Source organism: Seriola lalandi, unplaced genomic scaffold (genome assembly GCF_002814215.2).
Source record: "Seriola lalandi dorsalis isolate HSWRI2012SDOR001 ecotype SW California unplaced genomic scaffold, Sedor1 jcf7180002054346, whole genome shotgun sequence".
Lineage (NCBI taxonomy): Eukaryota > Metazoa > Chordata > Actinopteri > Carangiformes > Carangidae > Seriola > Seriola lalandi.
Genome location: NW_019524899.1, coordinates 837,575 through 858,659, shown reverse-complemented (window position 1 = coordinate 858,659; position 21,085 = coordinate 837,575). Strand labels below are relative to the sequence as shown.

The window sequence follows — 21,085 nt, the reverse complement described above, 5'->3', positions numbered from 1 at the left end:
GGGACCCGAGTTATCCACGACTGGATCAACTGCCATGACAGAAGCTCTGACAGAGACATACTTGATATATTCTGCCTGACAAACACGCTGACAAGCGACTCAGAGATCCTGCTTTTAAATGACGTGTAAATGTTTTACAAGTTAAGATAGGAGAAGTATCCATCATAAAAATGAACTTTTATTAATTAACTTGTGATGTATGGAAGGCAGGACTGAGGATGATTAAAATCAATTATTCAATACATAATTAATAATTATGTATTATGTATCCATAATTATTTCCCTACCCCAATTTACTGAAGTTGTTTGTTTATCTACTTAATTATTCATTAATTAATTATGGCAGATTTTGACTTTTTTTTCTTTTTTTTTTCTTTTTTACTTTTTCCTAAATTATTTGTCTGACTGGTCAAAGATGGTGAATCCACATTGAATTTTTAGCTTGTTCATTAAAAAAGAGAACTTGTGTGTATGTTTGAGGAGAATTTCAGTCTTCTGTTAATTAAACAATTAAGAAAAGCTGGTGTATACGAGCCAGTGAATGTAAATGGGAATTAGTAGAGACCTTCAGTAGAAAATAGAAGTAGGTCACTGAAGAAGTCTACAAATGTCTGAACAATCTTTGGCACAATTAAGCAAAGGGGGCACAGAGTTTGATTGCTCTTTTTGGAACCACAGTCCTGCCCTGTTTTGATAAGCTGCTTGTTTGCATGTACCTGCGACAGCTTGTAACAAGCTACAAGGAGAGAGTGACAGACTGAGCCTTCACGTGACAGAGTGTCTGCAGGAGCTCCTCATATACAGCAACAGTTCACCCTCTCATGCTGCTGAACACCAGTTGAAAATGTCTGTGCTGATAGACTAGATGCCTTTTTTAAATTTTTTTTTATTCACCCCCTCCCCCAGAATATCAATTCTTGGATAAACTATGGTGAATGGGAGATTATCATTTCTTTTGTTTTTTTGCCTCCCTGATCTCACCTCTATAAAATGGTGAAGTGCGCCTGTCTATTGGAGTAAATCCCCTCTATAGCACTGGCTCCAGGAGACTAAATCCCAGGGACTTCTCTCCTGCAGTTCTGTTGTCACTGTGTGCCAGGCTGAGGTTGGGTGACAGTGTGATGGATGGCAGCAGGCAAATCCACTCCTCTAATGAGCTTATGAATAAATATATCTAGTCTGTGTGTGCAGATGCACGTGGCCGTGAAATAGATATTTGTTACATGCTCTGGATGTCGGGGTGTGAATATGAATATGCATGTGGCATGTATGCAAGTGTACATGAGATTAGAGTATGTGTGTGCGTGTGTGTGTGTGTGGGGGGGGGGGACTGGTGAGAACAAATAAGCTATAAGACAATGTGAAAATGTAAAAAGATGATCTCTATTCCCAGGATTGTCAGCGTACACACACACACACACACACACACACACACACACACACACACACACACACACACACCCTTTGATGAAATGATCAACAAATAAGAAAGCAAGTCAATATTGTGATTTAAATTCACAGGCTGCTGTGCATATGAAAGTTTATTTTCAACATGACATTCCCTTCAGACTCAACCTGGGTTTTCAACAAATAAATGACAAGATCTGAATACGAAGTAAAAAGTCCAATATGCAGCGCACAATCTCTCATTCGCTACAGATAAGCGACTGATAAACCAGTAAATAGAGACATTTTTCTAGCAATGAAGCATCGTCTGTTCTTTCTCAGTTACATGTGACCTCAGGCACCCACTCAGACAAAGACATAGGTGCCCACACATGCATGCATTAACATACACACACAAACAGAACAATGATGTGGGTGAGGACATACATCGCCCAGCTGTCTGCAACCCAAGCAGAGCTTTACAGAAACCGAGCACGCGGCCCTGGTAGCTATGGCAACAAAAGCAGAATACAGGAAAACGAGTCTTGTCCACCTTTTCCGAGGTGGAGATGGTGGTGCTAACGCAGCGAGAGGGTGATTTTGCCGCCGCTAAAAGCCTCAAGGTCCCAACACGTTTACTCAAATGTAATCAAGCGACTTCCACATACTGACGGCCCTGAGCTGCCTCACAGGACCAGCTCTTGCCCCTCGTCCCCTCAACTCAAGGAATTCAGCATTCGAAGACACAAGCTGCTGCAACCGAGGCTCTGATCCTTTGTGTTGTGGCTATTCTTGTCTGCTGGTGCCTCAGAGAGAGCTGAGGCGGTCGTTATCAAGTTTCTTTACGGATGCGAGGACAATGAAGAGGCTTTTACGCGTTTGAGTTCCTGCATACAACACATTCTCCAACAGAGCTGGAGGACATAGTTAAACCTTTATGACTTTATCATAAAGGACAGTTTTGAATATTATAAGGTGGTGGAACTGAAAATCGATTAATCTTGAAAGCCATTTTCAGAATGATGTACAGGTGTATGCTCTTTTTTATTTAGTCGTGATGGAAATTTTATTTAATTTAACAAACTTTTATTTGATTATGGCTCATCTCTGAAAATGTCAAGAATTTTTCTTGACATTAATCTTTCAAACAACAAAGGAGATTCTCGATAAATCGGCTTATGAAGTCAGAAGAGATGCAATAAAAGTTGCAAGCACACAAACACAACGTTTTTAGTAAATTTAATTAACTTTTTCATCTTTTGCAGCTCTTTTAATACACAGAGCAAAACACAGACGTGGCTGATATTTAGTCTGGACTTGATACTCAGGACTTTAGACGTGCTGTTTCATATTAATTTCACCGGTCTTTATGCATGACCCAGAGGCTTGTTCCCAATGTGCATATAGTTATCCGGCTCAGAGACCTCTGATGATTTTGTGTGCTTGTCTTGTTGACTTGTTGAACAAAACAATGCAGACCAGATGTTGCTGTGCTACACAGCGATCTGTTCCGTCGCAGCCTCGAAACAGAGGCAGTCAGCAGCAAGTCCATTAGCCAGGCTGCCTCTCCCTCTTTTATGTATGCGTGTGAGTGTCTGTGTGCGAGTGTGTCTGCACACACGCACGTGTGTATCTATGATTACAGCCTTGGGAGGATTAGCCAAGCAAGGTGAGGCACAGGCAGAATTTTAAGAGGCTGGAGGGAGGGGCTGATGTTCTAAGAACGGTCATTAGCCGAGCTCTCCCTCGCCCAAAAAGCTGTTAATTCAACATTTCACATAACCTTATTGGGTTTGGATTAGACCAGTAGCATACAAGTGACATCAAAGCCACATCAACAAATGAGCAGTTTAATCTGGAGGAACTAAATCTACGGAGGAGAAGATTTTGCAGAAGGTATATTCTGATCTGTTCATCCATTGATTCAAAAATCACACACATTTTTCACAAGGCATGAATCTGTATGCAGAACTTCAGTCTTGGAACAAGAGTAACAATGTGAAATTTAGTTGGGTTTTAAAAGGTTTTGAGAAGAACCTGACAGAGAAACATAGTTAGCAGTCCTCACACAGGCCTTTAAGGCTGTTTGACGTTAAGACTGAACTCCCAAGACCTAACATGATGTGGATTTTTCCCACCGGGGCACAATGGAACATCCTTCCCGAACATTCAAGACTAGAAAATCCAGAGATCCAGGCGTTTTCCAATAATATTCTTACCGGTTACATTTTTTTATTGAACTACAGACTGTACGGATTTTTCATTTATGGCTCTTTATAACATTGTTTATCAATCTGCTAATCGAATGTGCTGTTTATAGTTATCGTTTGAAAAGAGTCCTCCAGCTTGACACTATTTGAGGAAGAATAATAATGTTCTGTTTTCTTAAGATGTACCACACTGGACCATTTATTTGCTCAGAGCCGCTTTATTTTTAAAGCACCATATCTGGTCTAAATCCCTGTCGTGTGTTTCCATACTGCAGGCTTTCTGGGCAGCTGTCTACTCCGGTGAACAAACCCTTCATTCCTGAAGGACTCTGCCCTCATGACTCAGCTGTAGAAGCACAGCGGCTATTGTTAACACTGAGCAGCTCCGACACTGTTAGCTTTCTTCTCATATGGTTTGGCTCCTTCGGTGGCGGAGCGATGTCTCTGAACTTTTCACATACCCCCTCCTCAGAGGGGGAGACAACAGAGGACAGCTCTCCTTAGGATAAGGGACACCAGCAAGCTGCAAAGTTAAATATGACACCACTTTAAGAAAAGTGAAAGTAGCATAATTGCCAAGGACACCACTTGATACAGTGGCCTAATAATAGCAAGGCTGTCTTGACCTCTGTCCCGAATGGAGTTCAGCCCCTAGTGGAGATATTTATAACCTCCCTGCAACCACACCCTCGTCATTGAGAAAAATCAGGATGAGCTGCATGTTTCTCTGCTCTTATTCAATTAAGGAATTCAGTTAAGCACTCAAATCAAGACAATAAATGAGGAAAAAGCATTAGATGACTTCCGATTAAGCTTCTGATTACGATGTTTCTGATAATCTTCCACTATCTATAGCACAACATGAAATGAACATCAAAGCCCCCCCCCAAATTTCTTTCATGTCTGACAAAAGCTGTAATCAATTGTTGCTCTTATGTAATCCCGTTGACATATTTAGCAGACTGATTGCAGCCATGCAAAGTCAGGGCTGTGATCCAGACAAAATGCCTCATAGCGGTTCAGCGCCCTGAAATGACTGAGCAAATAACTTAACAGCAGACAGACAAGTGGTGAATGTTAATACTGTGACTGGTGTCGTTGTGCAGTCCTCTGCAGTAGTCCGTAAGGGTTTGAACACGCATGGACACACAGACACACAAACACACACACACAATAACACACTTCTTTAGGCCTCTGTGTGTTTGTGTGTGTATCGCCACAGAGAAATGTTTGCTCAGCTCTCCAACATCAGCATTCACAGAAAGCACTGAGGTGGTATATGTAACCCACTGCTCTGTTTTGTAAGCAAATCATTATCATTGCTATTAATAGCACACTGCGGGTTTCTCTTTTGCACTTTTTTTTCCAGAAGGTAGCCGACTGCTAAATATCCACATAATAGCAAATGTAAGCAACCACAAAACAACCATTGTAAGGGGGTAGTAAGATAGGAACAGTAACTTTTTTTGTGTATAGCAGCTCTCATGCAAAGATGTAGCTCTTTGCTATGCTTCATGTAAGGGATGAAGAATCATTACCAATAAAATAGTAAAATATGTTAATTGATATTAATAATTATCACTGGGGGATTAAAAAGTAAAACCAAAAGGGAAAAACATGAAAGCCCTGGACATAATTTCATTCTAAATTAAATGCAGAGGAAAAAAATATGGGTTTTGATATTAAAAGAAAAAAAATACAGAGCAAATTTGCTAATCTAAGATCAAGTTATTCCACAAAAGGCAGCCTCTCCAGTATTATTGTGTGAAAAATGGGGAATGTTCAAGAAACAAGACAGTGGGGGAGTTGAATAATATGGTAATCTTTGGTAAAAGGGGGTGGTAGGTCATTTCAAGATTTACAAAACAAGTAAAAAGAACCAGAGCACAGTCCCATAAACAGTGGACTAATGTGATGATTTGTTAAAGCTCCAGCAAAATTATTCAGCCATGCTTCTAAGATGATTAAAAACAAATAGATATTTTCATAATCTTGTTCAAATTGAAATTAAGCTTCAGCTCTGAGTCTAAAATCGCTCTTAATTCTTTGAATCATGGCCTGAATATTTATTGAAGTTCATCTCTTTCAACTGAGTCCTATGAGAGGAAAATCAAACCGCTTTTTTTCTCATTTCGTTCTGAAGTTTTTTCTTTACCTCTGTGCATTAATGTGGTCGGAGCATTGGGATTGTCTGGTAAAACTAAATTATGAAATTGTGGATCGTCAGCATAAGAGTGGTAAACGACATTGTGACAATGTTACAGAGAGGGAACGTGTATAAATAAAATAGCAGAGGGCTAAGAAGAGTTCCTTATGGAACACCATAGTCACGTATGAAGGAAATCAAACAAGGACACTGCCCGAGACTGTCACTCGAACTGTCCTGTCATAATCAGCTGTGTCAAACACTGTGCCAAGGACAGCCACTTTGTTAGCACAACAATGAGTCTCAGTTTCTGTATTCCTTTTTGCAGCGCTATTTCAGTGCAATGGTTGGTGCGATAACTATTCTAAAACTGAAGTAATATGCCGTTGTCATTTAAATGACTGGGTATGTGGTTTAAAACGGCTTTCTTTAGAATTTTTTTCAAGGAAAGGGAGATTACAGATGGGCCTGTAATTGCTAAGGTTGGCGCTGCCTGGGTTGCATTTCTTTAGCAGAAGGTATATGGTTGCTGTTTTGAAAGCTTTGGGGGAAGATTTCTAATTGCAGGTTGTTACCTGGCACAGATAGCTGACTTTAAAGAGCTTGGTCTGAGGGGGGTCAAGAACACAAGAGGATGACTTCATCTTGCTAATGGCAGCACTGACTGCATTTTCTCTCATCATAATAAAAGATTGTAATTGTAGATCCCAGGGAGTTGTTGCAGAAGCAGCAAACATTGGCTCGTTTGCTTGAGTGAGAGTTGCTGGATCACCTGACTGATGGGAGATCACCTCCAACCAGTTTCCAAAAACTCCAGCTTGTAGCTGATAATTAGATTCCTCTTCTAACCTTTTGCACTGAGAAAGAAAGTGAGGGGTTTTAAAGGACAGTGGTGTCGTCACTGCTTGATTTATAACCGGGCTGTCACGCATAGTACATACTGTGCCCACCTGCCAATAGAATCACCCAGCAGGCTGCTTTTGTAATCAAGATTGAGTGGTGAAACAGTCGCGCAGCTCCGGCAGAAACCCAGAAGCCTTACTGTCACTAAATGGTGAATATAGCCTATAATCCACCAGTTAGCAAATTAACACCACATTAATTTTCTAGAGGCACTTAATATTAGTCCAACCAGGCTCATTTTATATGCTGTGGGTCAGGATAAGTGATGCCTAAAAAAGTGACCCAAGGAGGTTGGATTTTAGACGGTCTGTCATATTTATTTCACAACTCATCTTAGGCTTACGAGCCATTTGTCTGACACAGGCTCAGGGGATTGGAAGGGAGGGAAATTGAGCAATTATATAAATCAATATCACTCTGAACCACTGCAGAGGATATAAGGGTTTTATTTGGCTGATTTTCAGGTAAGTGGGCAACATCAATTGAGAGGCCTGCAATTCAAAGTCATGTTTAACTGATTTGTCTTGTGAATAAATATGAAGTCACTGGGCGCTGACAAAGACAAGACACTTGAGGAACTCAGGTAGAAGCAGGGATTGCAACCTTGGAAAACATACTGTATCAGCCATTTCACCAGTTATACTGTACCACACATTTTCTCTGGGTATAGTGCAGCCTATATTCTTCATGAAAAGCTCTACAGCGGTCTGAAAAAAGGCTCGTCTCTGCCGAGCTATCTTTAGATTCTTCAGGCGTGACAACTTCTTGTCAGACAGTCATCATTTAGCTAAAACATCCAGAGAGAGCAAGAGAGAGAAATAATATTGACATCCTTGTGTTGTAACTGGAAGGATGCCGTCTCTCTCTCTCTCTCTCTCTCTCTCTCTCACCGTGGATGGAACCTAATTCACCCTGCTCCATCAGGTTCAAATAACTCCATGAGGGATCCTTAGACCAGGAAACATTCTTCCACCATGAGCACAATCAACATGGCTATCTAACCACCCTGAAATTGAAGTTCTTAGTGTCATTGCCCGATACAGTCTGAATGACAGCTGACAAGCTAAGCTCATCAAATCACTCTCCAGGTGGTGATACTAAGTGGTGCGAAAACCGGCTGTGGGCGCCTCATCAAAAACCATTCACCTGAGACCAGTAATAGCAGCTGCTGATGAGGTGCTTGTGTTTTGCTGGCAGACAGTGTTATTGAGACATTTTGTTCTGTTCACACACCAGCTAGTAGTCCCCTGGGACGAGGCGGGCAGGCAGGGAGGCAGGCAGCCTGCAGCACTGGAACTGGAAGGAGGAACCACATCCCAGCACATGACAGGGTGATTCTGGTACACAACAACAAGCTGCTGCTGCTGCTGCTGCTGCTGCTGCCGCTGCTGCTGCTGCTGCTGCTGACTGCATGGTGTGGGGGAAAACTATTCCCCCCACCAACTTCAACCCATTTACGCAACCGTATGCTACATATGACGCTGTGCTCTGGAAGGAAAAGTGAGACACACAACAACAAGAACAAGCACCATTAGCCACCCACAGCTTGTGCTTAGACACACACTCTAACAGACATGCACGTATACACACACGCACACACACTCAAAGACAATTGAATGCTCACCCACGCTGACGCATGAAACAGACCAGCTTGCCACGAAAAAAACACTTGGCACTCTGGTTGATTCACAGGTCCTCGAGCCTACATTGTCATTAGAGTGCAGCCCTTTGACAAATGCATCATTTCACGGAGAGAAATTACTTTCCTGCACTCCTCCCATTAGCCCCATATCTGTACCAACGTCATTGGAACCAGCGGTCGACTCCAGCCGCTCCAGATGTGAGATCAGAGAGCAGACAGACCAGGAGCACGCTCTGGCCAGGCAAAAAGGTGGAGCAGCAGGTGACCGGAGGGGGAGACACAGTTTGCAGGCACAGATGGAGGAATGAAACGAGCAAAAGAGGGTGTGGCAGGGCTCACCATTCTCAAACCATATCTCGCATTCCTGAAGGCTGGAGTACGGCACCAGCTCCCCTCCTTCCCCCTCCAGCGACACGCGCAGTCCTTCCTCCCTGAGCGATGACCAGTTCATCAAAAACAAGGAAAGAACAAGAAAAGAAAAACAGGGGAAGAAAAAAAAAAACACCTGCAGCAGAGCAGGGGAGGATAAGAGCGGAGGAACAGAAGCTCGCTCTCTTGCTTCCCCCTCTTGTTTCCTTTCTGAGGAAATCTCCACAGGTTTCAGTGCCGATGCTGCCCGCTCAATTCAGTCGCAGTAAATGATACAGAGCCAGGCAGATTTGGCAGCGACGGGAGGAGCAAGAAGAGGAGGAGGAGGAGGAAAGAGAGGGAGAGGGAGGAAAAGGAAAGGAGGAAGGAAGAACGCAGCAGTCACTGTGTCACTGGGGAAAGAGGGGGACACAGAGGTGACACCTCTGTGGTGGCGGCGCGCACCGAGGGCTGACAGGTGACCAAAACCTCCAACGCTACGAAAGAAATTAAAAAGATAAATAAATAAAATAAGACGGACCAGAACAGGGAGCTTTTTCTTGCGAGGAGCCCGTGAGCACAGATAGGAGTGAGCTCCTCGTTCGCCTCCGTGACTGCATTAGCGCTTAGCGTGTTATGTATAGATGTGAGAGGCGCACTCTCTACAGGAACAGGAGCCCAGGTCTCCAACAGATGAATGGTGCAGTGCTGCTGTTGTCATGGCAACCGCAGAGCAAAAGGAGGGGGAGGAGAAGGGTGGGTATTGGGGGAGGAAAGAAAATGGCATAAAAAAAAAGGAGGGAGGGAGGAAGGGAGGGAGGGAGGGAGGGTATTATTAAAGGGACGCAGTTTTGCCGTTCGTGCATGGAGCTTTGGGGACACATTAGATCACAAGTGGGGAAAAAGGAGCAGAGGTATTATTTGACAGAAACAAGGGTTTCAATAAAACCTACTCCATTTTCCTCTTGGGCTCAGGCATCCCGCTCTGTCCTTGTTTTACCCTTGAAACCGTATTTGTACAGCTGCAGCCATGTTTTACGGCTTTTTAGGGGTTCAAACCCACGGGGGTGAGAGTTTATTGTGTACCGTCTTTGCTTTTGTCGGGGGTTCACATCGGATGCGTTGTAAGCCCGCTGTTTTCTAAGTGTTTTTTTTATTTTTTTTTATCAATCTCCTCCAGTCACACTTATTTCCCCAGAGTGACATCTCCAGCCACCTGCCCATGATACCAACAAGCCTTAAAGATGTGCTACAGTTACAGTTTAAAGTTTTTGAGTGCCATGCTACGTGCACCATGTAAACCATAAAACCTGGGTCTTTTATTGAAATGTCCCTGCTGTCAAACACTGCCTTGATTTTCTGCCATATCTATCATTATGGGGAAAAAAATAACTTCACATTTACATGTGTGACATGATACAAGTGGTGTGATATTATAGCCGCTTTGCATATTATCAACAGAATGCAACATAATCCAGTGAAATGACAAGTGGGGGTGGTTGATCACATGCCTGGCTTTAACTGTAAAACACTATTATCATTAAAATGAGCTCAGATACATTTGTTCAAGGAGGTTGCGTAAGTGTGTGACAGACAGAAGCATCAGGAAACAGTTATAAGCAAGATCGTTGCTGACTGGTGTTCCCTGTAAATGAGGAGACCTGTAATCAGTCGGGGAGTGATGGCAATCTTGCCCTGATTTTTAAGTTTAAGTTTGCGTCACAGACTACGCTTCTGAGGCAATTTAAATTTACATCGTCTTTATGTTATCTTTAAACATCCTCATGCAGTTCATGACAGCTTTAAGCTCAGGGAATAAACTGTAATCTTTATTGCCATGGCCACAAAACACAGGTCTGGAGATATTATGTGGTGTTTTGTCATTTTTACTATTCCTAGTTTATATTCACTGTGTCTTTTACTGTACCCTCCCTCCTTACTTTTTAAACACCATAGCTTGAGTCTTTTTTACTCTTTCCATTAGATGTATCATAATGTCAATTTATAAATTAATAAATTGGAAGTGGTTTTAAAAGGTTATTGTTATAAACTATTTGCAGTCATTTAGGATTCTTTAATTTGTTGTTTCATTATGTTGGGTTTCTTGTCCTACTGTCTATCTGCATTATTGTAGTGTTTTTCTTTTTAATTTCAATCAATCAATGTCCTTTACATGACATTTAAAATGTTTATTCATGTGTAAACAGAACTATGCATTTACAGTGTAACCCAACAAATACAATATACAATTACACTGGAAAACAGAGTAATCTACAGGTTATGGAGAAACTAAAGTGCCCTTAGTGCTCATTGAACTCTAATATTCATCTGGTTAAATGTGCAGTTGTGTGTCAGAGACATTACCAACATAAATAAAACTCCAAGGTAAACACAGTGTTTTGCTATATGAACGGCATGAAAATGACATTTTTTGAGTTAGATGAGAAGATTGATACCACTCTATTTTTACATCTAAACATGAAGCTAAAGGCAGCAGCCGGTTAAGCAGCGAGCCTGGCTCAGTCCAAAGTAAGGCTGAACCATTAATTGCAATATTATCGAAAATCACAATATGGTCAAGTGCAAAATCCAAATGGCAGCAGCTGCAGTTTTTTTTTTTAATAAAGGTAAAATGTATCACAACAGACCATTAAAAATGAAGCATCATGGTGCTACAGTGATGGCGCAGCCTACAAATCATATTCTCCAGATGTAAGAAGACATGTTTTTTTTGGTACAAAACCAACAAAAATATCATCATAATCATTTTTATATTTCATTTTTTCAGCAAAAATTAAATTCCCACTAAAAATCATGACTTGTTTTGCAATATATGTCAAAATAATCACTAGGCCTATATTTCCATATCATTCAGCCCAAGTCCAAAGGTAAGGTCCACATCCCTGCACCTCTAAAGTTCAATAATATATACGTTATATCTTGTTTATTTAAACCAAAGTCTGAAAGCTTTACAAGTGATTGCAGGTAGATTTTATGACCATTGGACAGAGCCAGGCTAGCAGTTTTGCCCTGTTTCCAGTCTTTATGCTAAGCTAAGCTAACTGGCTGCTTAATATTTATCGACCGTCTCACCTAACTCTAGGGAAAAGAGCGTATTTCCCATTTGAACTTACTAATCAGAACAAAAACACTGTACCCCCCCACTTGTCTTTTGGGGGTACGGTGTATTTTATTTCTGGTGTCTGAGTGTCCACGATTACATCAAACTGACACACCTCCTCATTTCTCAGATTTTCTCAAAACGTTTGACTGTTCCTTCTTTTACTGTTCTGCACGAGCAGTCGCCATTCATATCGGCAGAGCTTAATAAATAATGTCAGATACAAGAATGCATTCATTCCCTCTAGTAACTTAACATTAAAATACTGTAATACACACAGTAAAAAAGTTGATGTTTGCACTTAATGAAGAATAATGAAGCTTGGTGATGATATTTCATCACTCAAACATCCGGACTGTTTGGCTGAAGACTAAAATATGACAAGAATTTCTGTCAAGGCACTTAATCCAACTGGTTCTTTAGTGCTCCTCCTGAGGGCATCATACCTCCATTTCAATTACTCCTTTATGCATTTAACCTTCACTCTTTATTTTTCACCTGTGACAGTGGAGCTGAAAATGTCACATTTCCTCTCAGCGGAACAAATGATTTGGAGGGTCCGTGATGGCTGGGACGGTTGAAGCAAGAAATAATGACAATAATTGAAGAGTGATTTTCTCGAGATGCAGCGCTGGGTAAGGAGGCGTGGAGATTGAGACGTCCCAAATGTCAGCGTTCATCTCAAATATTCACAGAGGATAGCAGATGCCATATAAACGCGAGGCTGGCTATGGAGGCGTGGAGAGCGGGAGATTGAGATGTCCCAAATGTCAGTCTTCCTTTCAAAAATGCACTGAGGGGATCATAGAATACTCAAAAGGCAAGGTGCACTGCAGGTTTGATTTAGATGACGTCATGACTTAAAGGAAACATCTATATTATACATGATGGTGTCAAGAAACCAGGGGACCCACTGATATACGTATAAAACATATAAGAGCAGAGTCACAGGACTGCAACAACTTTGTTCCATGATGTTGAGAGTATTATGTGTTTATGTGTTGATGTTTACTGATGCAACTGAACATGTTTTTTACCTGCTCTTGAAAGTGGATTGAATTATTTTAATCATCGATTAATCTGATAATTATCTTCTTGATTAATTGTTCTGTCTATAAAATGCCATAAAAAACTAAAAACAGTGGTGGAAAGTAACTAACTAAAGTAATACATTTTGTACAATTTTGAGGTATTTCTACTATTACTACTTGAATATTTCCATTTTATGCTACTCATCTACATTTCAGAGGGAAATATTGCTCTTTTAACTTTTATTGTATATTTATGTGACAGCTTTAGTTACTAGTTACTTTGCAGGTTAAGATTTTACCATATTCCAATAGTATATAAAGTAGATAAAGTTAGCTCCACCTCAATTAGCTGTAACTTTAAAATTCAGCTTTAACACTGATTCATCAAAACTAATTATCTAGCAGTATAATACATACAGTATAGGGATAATATCATTAATACTTTTTCTTTTGAAGGTAAAATTTTGAATACACTGTAGTATCATTACTTCTATGGTACTTCTTCTACCACTGCATTATGACCCTCAGCTTTAAAGTCAAAATGGAGAAATTCTTAAAGTGCTCAGAGAAAAAACTTGGGAAACATGATATCACGATGTCTTGGTGAGATTTGTGTTCTCAACTTAAGATTCAGTTCACGATCATCACAATGTACTCACAATCTAGAGGCTGCAGATAGTGAATGTTTGATTTGATGATTAATTGATAATCAAAGAAGCTGTTGATTATTTTTGTGTCAACTATTCATTGTTTAAGCTCTAGATTGTTTCACTGCTGTTTATTAAAAAAAGGTCCAAATGATTTTAAAATAAAACTAAAAGATAACTCATTAGGTATTTCATGATGAATTTTCTTCAACTTCAACAGCCTCACCCACAACCTTGGGTGTAGATCAGGGCTACAACTACTATCAGTTGAATAATCAGTTAATACTTTGTTTCTTAATCAGTTCAAAACACTAAGATATTGGTTGGAACCACATTTTTTTTGGCATATTTGCTTGAAAAAGTAGTTTAAAATTGAGTCAATTAAGAAAATAGTTGCAGATTAATTTTTGTTTGATCATCTAATCATTTCAGCTCTACAGCAGATTTCCTACATTTCCCAGATACCTTAAGTAAATCCCTAAATAATGGCATGAATTTCAGCTGCGGGAGTAAAATCTTATTTCAGTCCATTATATCTGTGCAAGAAATAGCCCAACAAGTGATCCTGTCATCTTATCCTGCACAATAAAAAAAGAAAAAGTACCTAACAATAAAACATTCCCAGAAACGCAGCATTCATCACAAGCGGCTAATTTATCAGAGCTCAGCTGTTTTTATGTGGGTCCTTTAAGACCACCCACACAATGAGCTGTAAAACCTGACTAAGCAGTTCTGCACACTGTGCGTTGTTAATCCTGACCGTCCACACACTGCTACTGAGCTTTTTTAAACCTACATCAAACCCATTTAGATGTTCGCTTACTGTAGTGCATTGCCACTTATTCACATATTACTCTATTACTGTAAGCACCAGCGAGACAATGGATTTTAGATACACTCATATTACTGTGATAATTGCAGCAAGAGTAGGGGAAAAATTAGGTGGTATAATTAAATGAAGCCTTTTTCTCAGGATTTAAGGCCAAATGCAATTTTCTACCTTTATGTGGCAATCTGTGGGGAGGTAGTAATTGTATTGATTGCTGCCATTAATTAGGAGAAACCATGTGAAATCTGGCGAGGGATGTTGAAATAATTCCCTTTGAATGTTTCGGAGTGGAGCACGGCCAATCAATCAAAGTAGGTGAGACGTCTCTGGTGAGACTGACACTTGAGTGAGGTGTTTATTAAGAAACAAATAGGCAATCAGTGATTACAACTCATAATAGTCAGCTACGGAGATATCACTGCGAGAGTGAGCATTCATTGCCACTCATGACAACTCTTAAAAAATAAATAAATAAACCTCAAAACAGACGAAGTAAACACAGCGGTCCAGGAATCTGCGAAATAGCATGAAGATGAAGGAATGATGAATATTTGAAAAAAAAAAAAAAAAAAACCCTGAGAAGTAGATTCAGTTTCTTCCTTGTAATATTAAGATGTTTTTGAGGATATATCTGTTTAATTTGGTACAAATTACCTGTCTCCACATCTGTTACTGTTTTCTGTGTGTAATTTGTTTGTGCTGGGTCACTGATTTGCAAAGAAGTTTCAATGAAGGAACGGCTAAAATCTTAATGACTTATTATAAGACTGTCTAGGTAACATTAAAAATTCATTGGAATTAATTCATTAGGATTGTACCAACTGAATTGTTTCTTATAATTAGAACCAAATTACATAGTTCTTCCCAGCAGGAACATAAAACTACAGTTACATCACATTTACTCTGTAGGGAATTACGGGAAGCTATAAAATGAAAGTGTTACGAAACAAGCTACAACTCAATCAGTCGATCAGTTTTCTGTATTGAGTACTTTGATTTTGTTGATTGTACTGCAGGACTTTAACCTTTAGTGCTATTTTTATTACTGTAAAGAATGTGAATTCTTCCTCCGCAACTACAGCCCCGGTGAGAACATATGTTTTCATGAGTGCACAGCAGGAGACCGAAAAGCCTTACATCGCGACTCGCTCGAAAAATGTTTCATAAAATGAACATTTTCCTGGAGAAATTCAAAGGGCTTGAAAATATGTCCCATCACAATACTTAAAAACACTTTTCACCACAGCAGCAGTGTTGGCAAACAGAAGTGCACTTCACTCAGACACAGCGAGTCGGCATTGACCGTGCAGTCTGACCTTTCTGGAAGGCAGGAGGATTAAAAAGGAAGTCTCCCTTAGAAGTTTAATAAAGTATAAAAATATTATTGTTAGTTCAGCTGCATTAAAGGTGACGGGGACTCCGCTGTGTTTTTATTCTGTATTAGAGACGCTGGGGCATTGCAGATACTGCTAAACGTAGCGCTGTAAAATAAATACTCATTACAAGTTACACGTTTGTGTAAGTATCAGCAGCTGAATATACTTACAGGAAATTATCAAAAGTAAAAGCAGCTATTAAGCAGCGGAACGGCCCCATCAGTGAGTTATTACTATGTTTTATATTTAATAGGCATCATGTATTATATAATAAATCTTGATTTTCAAAGTAACTAGTAACTATAACTAACTCAAATAAATGTAGTGGAGTAAAACGTTTTTCTAAGTAAATAAAAAGTAGACACAATTTTCATCTTTAAAATGTCTAAAATGTGAATACTCAAGTAAGAGTACCTCAAAACTGCACTTAAAGATGGTACATGAGTGGATGTACCTTCATACTATACTGGTAAATATACTGATGTAAACTGGTGGATACTGGTGTATATACTGTATGCAGGCAAATATGCAGAAAGAACCTGACAGGTGTTAAATGCAGAGATATATATGTGTGGCGCTGGCAGTATTTTATATCAATGTCTATATTAACTTGAACTGAGCTTAACTTAAACCCAACCAGGCAACTGCTGACGAGGGTCATGTGACACGATCGAACGCTCCAGATCATACAACACCTTCTATTCAGAAAGAAAGTTGTTTCACGATGTTGAAACTCCCTTGCTTTTTCTGGAGCTTTAGACCACATCTCAAGGTCTTCCTCAGAGAAAGAAGCTTGCTGTGGTTATGGTAATAACTTGTTGTTTGTCCTCACGTGACCCAATGAGTAAATATAAAATCTCTCCCCGAAGACTGTGAGATGTGGTCTAAAGCGCCAGAAAGAGCTTGTCAGTGGACCTTGAGTTAAATTAAACTTGGAGCTTTCGATTGTTTCACCTGCTCTTCCTCAGCAGGTAGTCGCAGAAGGTCGGGTTAAGCTGGGTTCGCTTGATTACACTTAAATCTGGAAAGCCAAAAACACAAAACTAATATATGCAACTTTGTCTTTATTAGGTATGTCATCTTTGATAATAAGGTTTATTTTCTCAAAAATGTGTTAATGTAAAAAGAATATCAGCCAATATATTTTTGCCAGGGATCAATACCGTATTGGCCGGCGTTGCTTGTGCTCTACTAAATATCTTCTTGTTTTTAAATGTTTTTAAAAAAAATGCAGCGAAAAAGTGAAACTTAAATGTCCACAGAAAATCAGGAGTGACCACCGACACAAAGATCTGAAATGAGCACACAGTGGTGGTACACTACTGTACTGTACGACTCCCATCTGCTTCACCAATTTGTTTCACAAGTTGACCCCTCGAGCATCTGAAGCCCCCCCCTCGAGAGTCTTCACACAGGCAGAGGGGATTAAATCGGAAACTCAGTGATTCTCGAAAAAGGTCAGCGTATTCATAGCGTTTTCATTCTATCAGAGCCATGAGGTTGAATAACTCAAGTCCCCACCACCATCACCACTCTGGTCTGCCTAAGGCCAATCAGGGGCTGTACAGGAGGGCAGAGGGAGGGTGCGGTAGGTGGAGGCCACCGGGGGAGATCAAAGTGCAGCTGCCTTTAGACCTGCTGCTGTTTGCTCTCTAATGCACTCCTCTGTCACCAGTCTTTCTCCCACCTCTGCCATCTCTGGCATGGGAGGGGTTCTGGCCTCTGACGCCAAAGCGCACACACAGGCTTAGTGCTGTCAAGCTGTGCAGGAAGTGGCACTGAGTTGAATTAATTAAAGGGTGAGAAAGCTGGGGTGGATGAGACCCAACAATCTGGTGCTCAATGCCACTTGAGAGCAGACGCAGGTCTTTGAGGACTTGAAGGACAGAGGGCACCTCAAGGCACTCGAGGGCTTTTGTGTATGTTGTCAGAGTCAGGAGTGCTGATGCATGAGCGCTTTAACTCCGATAAGCTGTGAAAAGTCATATTGAAAAGAGGAAGCCTTGTTGGGAGGGCTCCTCACATGCAGTATGTAAAGGAGCCAAATCACCTTTGGTGATGCGCAGATTTCTGTCCTGCAGTGCCACATCTGTCGCACTAGCTGGACAAAATCTAACATTTAAGTTGTTTTTTTGTTTTTTTTCCAGTGGCTTCATTAGGACAACAAACTACAATATAATGCACAATAGGTGGTGTGACAGAGACATACATCTGGAAGGATTAACACAGTGAAGAGCTAATCCTGCCAAAATGATATCTCTCACTGTCATGCACACAAACACTTAAGATGACTACTTTAACTGGACTTATTCTGTAAAGGTAAAACAAGTTAGCTGAGTTGCAGGAAGTGCACAGCAGAGACATGCTGCATGTTAAAAACAAGACAATTCCTAATTCCCCACGTCAAAATCTAAAAAATACAAAGCAGCCGTCACAACCAGCAGCACCTGACTGATATAATATGTCAAGGCAAATGACGACATGTGCGACTAGGAAACCTGTCCCAACATGTGGAACTGTGGAATAAGAATAGTACAAATGCGGCGGCACCGCACATCATTAATCAAGCTATTCTTAAGCAACAACAACTCCTCTTTGACAGCCATCGAGACAATAAACACACAACCACAGAATATATACATTTACAGATTCACATGAGCTGACAATCTAAAGATTCATTTTGATTCACACACACCAAAGTGTAGCCGTCATATCATGGCTCAATCTGCCACAAAACATTAAGTAAAAGAAGAGTACGAATGGAACAGACAAAGATGGCTCCTCAAACAGCTGAGAGAAGCAAAAAGAAAAAAAGAAAAAAAAAAAGAATGTGTGATTTGGCCTGATAAGATTGGCTTGCTCTCAAATCTAATTCTCAACTGCTGATCCCCCCAAAAAACAGCCTCAGCTGGATCCGGTCACACACTCAGAACCCTCCACAGTTTTGTAGCACACCCAGTTGAAATGAGAGAAAATCAGTTTTGGCGTGTTTCCTCTTTAAAAACCCACAGCTTGAATGACCTGGGGGGGTAGGGTGGGGCATAAATCATTCTGTATGATGTAAAAATCATGGTCCCCCTGGCATATCAGTAATGGTTAATGATCTGAGGTAGCTGAGAGGCTGGTGCACCCTAGTGGTGACTGCTGAACGGAGCTTTAAAGTCCTTCACACCCACTCTTACTTCAGTGTGGAGGCTGCACTGATATTAGGCGAAACTGCGATGTCAATATTTCATTTCTCGTTTTGAAACCCAGTACGGCAGTAAACCTTGGACGTTCCAGACTGCTCTGTGTACCAAAACCACAGCTTCCCCATAATAATAGCAGAGCGAACATGACACAGACTCATAATCCAGTTAATGGGGAGACAGAGGGGAGGCGATTTTCCACATTCTCTGAATGTCAGAGATGAGTGTGGAAGGAAACGATTAGTGGTGAGAGATAAAGAGCCATAAAGGAAGGCAGAGCCGGCCACAGCTCACAGTCCATCAGCTGGTCTTGGCACTGTCAATTAGGTAGGACTTTGGTGATTACAAGAATTGGAAATTGCAGTGTTTGCCGCAGGCCAGAGCTCTGGCCCTGCTTTATGTTTCTTCTCAGAATTAGTGGGTAAGTAATACAGTAAGCGATGACTGCTTATCAGCAAGCATTAGGACAAGAAATCCTTCCACTCCTCTTCACTTTGTCTCGTGAAATCTGCTTTAATACACTGTGTGTGATTCTCTGATCAGATACACTGCGTACAGTTGTACAGTGAAGGGTTAAGGTAGACTGTAATAGTACAATGAGTCCATGGGGGAGGACAGCTACAGGCAAGGATGTGCGTACAAGACAAATCTGAACCAGATTCAGCCCACATCTCTGTTGGCTGTGGTTTTCTTCCCGAAAACCAGGCTTTAAAAAAAATGTGACAACACTGCCTAACTAATTCAAATGGTGCACCCTGTGTGAATCCTCTGTCACTGCAGTGTCTTTACCTGTGAGCTTCTTCACAGGCTGTAGCCTGACACTGATGGTCTGGTGGGTGAGCAGCGGGGAGGAGGGCAGTGAGCGTGACACGCCCTCCATTATGCGAATGTGCTGCATGCCCTCGGTCATAGAGAGCGGGGGCACGGCGTAGTCTCCTTCAAAGGCACAGTCGCTGTCTATGCTGCCACCTGCAGGACGGGAGGGAAACACAAAGCAGCATGAGATGCTTCTCTCTCCTTTGAGTAATGACATTCTAACACTGTTGGGGTCGACTGCAGAATCAGTTCCTGCATTGAACACAAGGAGACTTCATGGAAGAGTGTAAGGATGTGAGAGTCAGGCTGTCACTGATGTAGTCTTCTCTGTATTTATGGATGCAGTAATGAAGGACATTTTTTCAGTTTCGTGACAGTGATATCCAGCTGATACTTAATCCGAACAGTTAATGAGGCTGGACAGAATGACAGAAACGCCTTAATAATGCAACGCAGATCATATCCTCGCTGACACACTCTTGAGAAAAATATATCTTTCAAGTAACTGACAAGTCATTTCGCTTGATATATGACAAACAATTAATCAATAATCAAAACCAAGACAGTTTCCTGTCGATCGACGAGTCGTTTCAGGGTTGGGGTTTATTTGAAGGCGACTGTGTTGGATTGGATTGTGCAGGTGTTTCTGTCTGTTCACCCTCTGTAGAAACTGTACGACAGACCAGAGAACGTGCGCCTGGTCCCTGGATTCTGATATCACTGCACCACCAGTATCGAGTGTAACAAGATTGGCGTGACCCAGAAGAGAGAACCGCCCTGCAGGCAGCACGTGCTGTTTACATTCACTGCTATAATATACAGGCTGTGTGACCTCCGTCAGCCCCAACAGTAACACAATACCCCACAATTTTAATATAATAAAAGAGGATTTTCTAACCATATGAACTGTGTTCAAACAAACCCAAAAAAAGAGCACAGTCATGACCATGAGAGAGTATTTATTTACAAGAAGAAAAAAAAAGCCTCTCACAATGAGCGGTAATTACAGACAGAACCCAAACAACCACTCTCCATCATTCACCCACCCTCTTTTCCTCTCTTGCTTCAAAAACCACAAATTATGACAACTTGGGGATTTTTTTTTTTGAAACTTCACACACTCACATTCCCCCAGTGAAAAGAAAAAAAAAACAAAAAAAACCCAAAAAACAGCCAGCTGTCTGTAAACACAACATCCATTTTGTGAATCAGTTCTGGCTCAGACTGCCCATTTCCCTGCAGACGGAGCTGTAAAACCAACTGGTCAAGCAACAGTCTCACATCAGATAGCAGCAGCCACAGTGAGACGTGAAGCCATTATCAGACACTGGGCCGTGACAAGTCCCACAGGAAGCCTGTATTACAGCAAGGATGGGGGCAAATGGGCTGCTGTAGTGCAAACACACGGGTACAGAAACACTTGCACACATGGAAGAAATAAC

At 41.1% G+C, this 21,085-nt stretch overlaps 1 protein-coding gene across 7 annotated transcripts in view; it reads right to left on the bottom strand.

The window, feature by feature from the left end:
• The window catches only part of tanc2b (tetratricopeptide repeat, ankyrin repeat and coiled-coil containing 2b), a 141,044-nt gene that overhangs the window by 52,816 nt on the left and 67,143 nt on the right, over nt 1-21,085 (bottom strand). For 5 of the 7 annotated variants that reach the window (XM_087174400.1, XM_087174392.1, XM_087174393.1 and 2 more), the window contains one exon: nt 19,617-19,796. In XM_087174400.1, coding sequence (XP_087030526.1) covers nt 19,617-19,796 — 180 coding nt within the window. Of the gene's footprint in view, nt 1-8,626; nt 8,899-19,616; nt 19,797-21,085 lie in introns of those variants that run through there. The other 2 variants (XM_087174396.1, XM_087174397.1) reach the window with 1 other exon arrangement.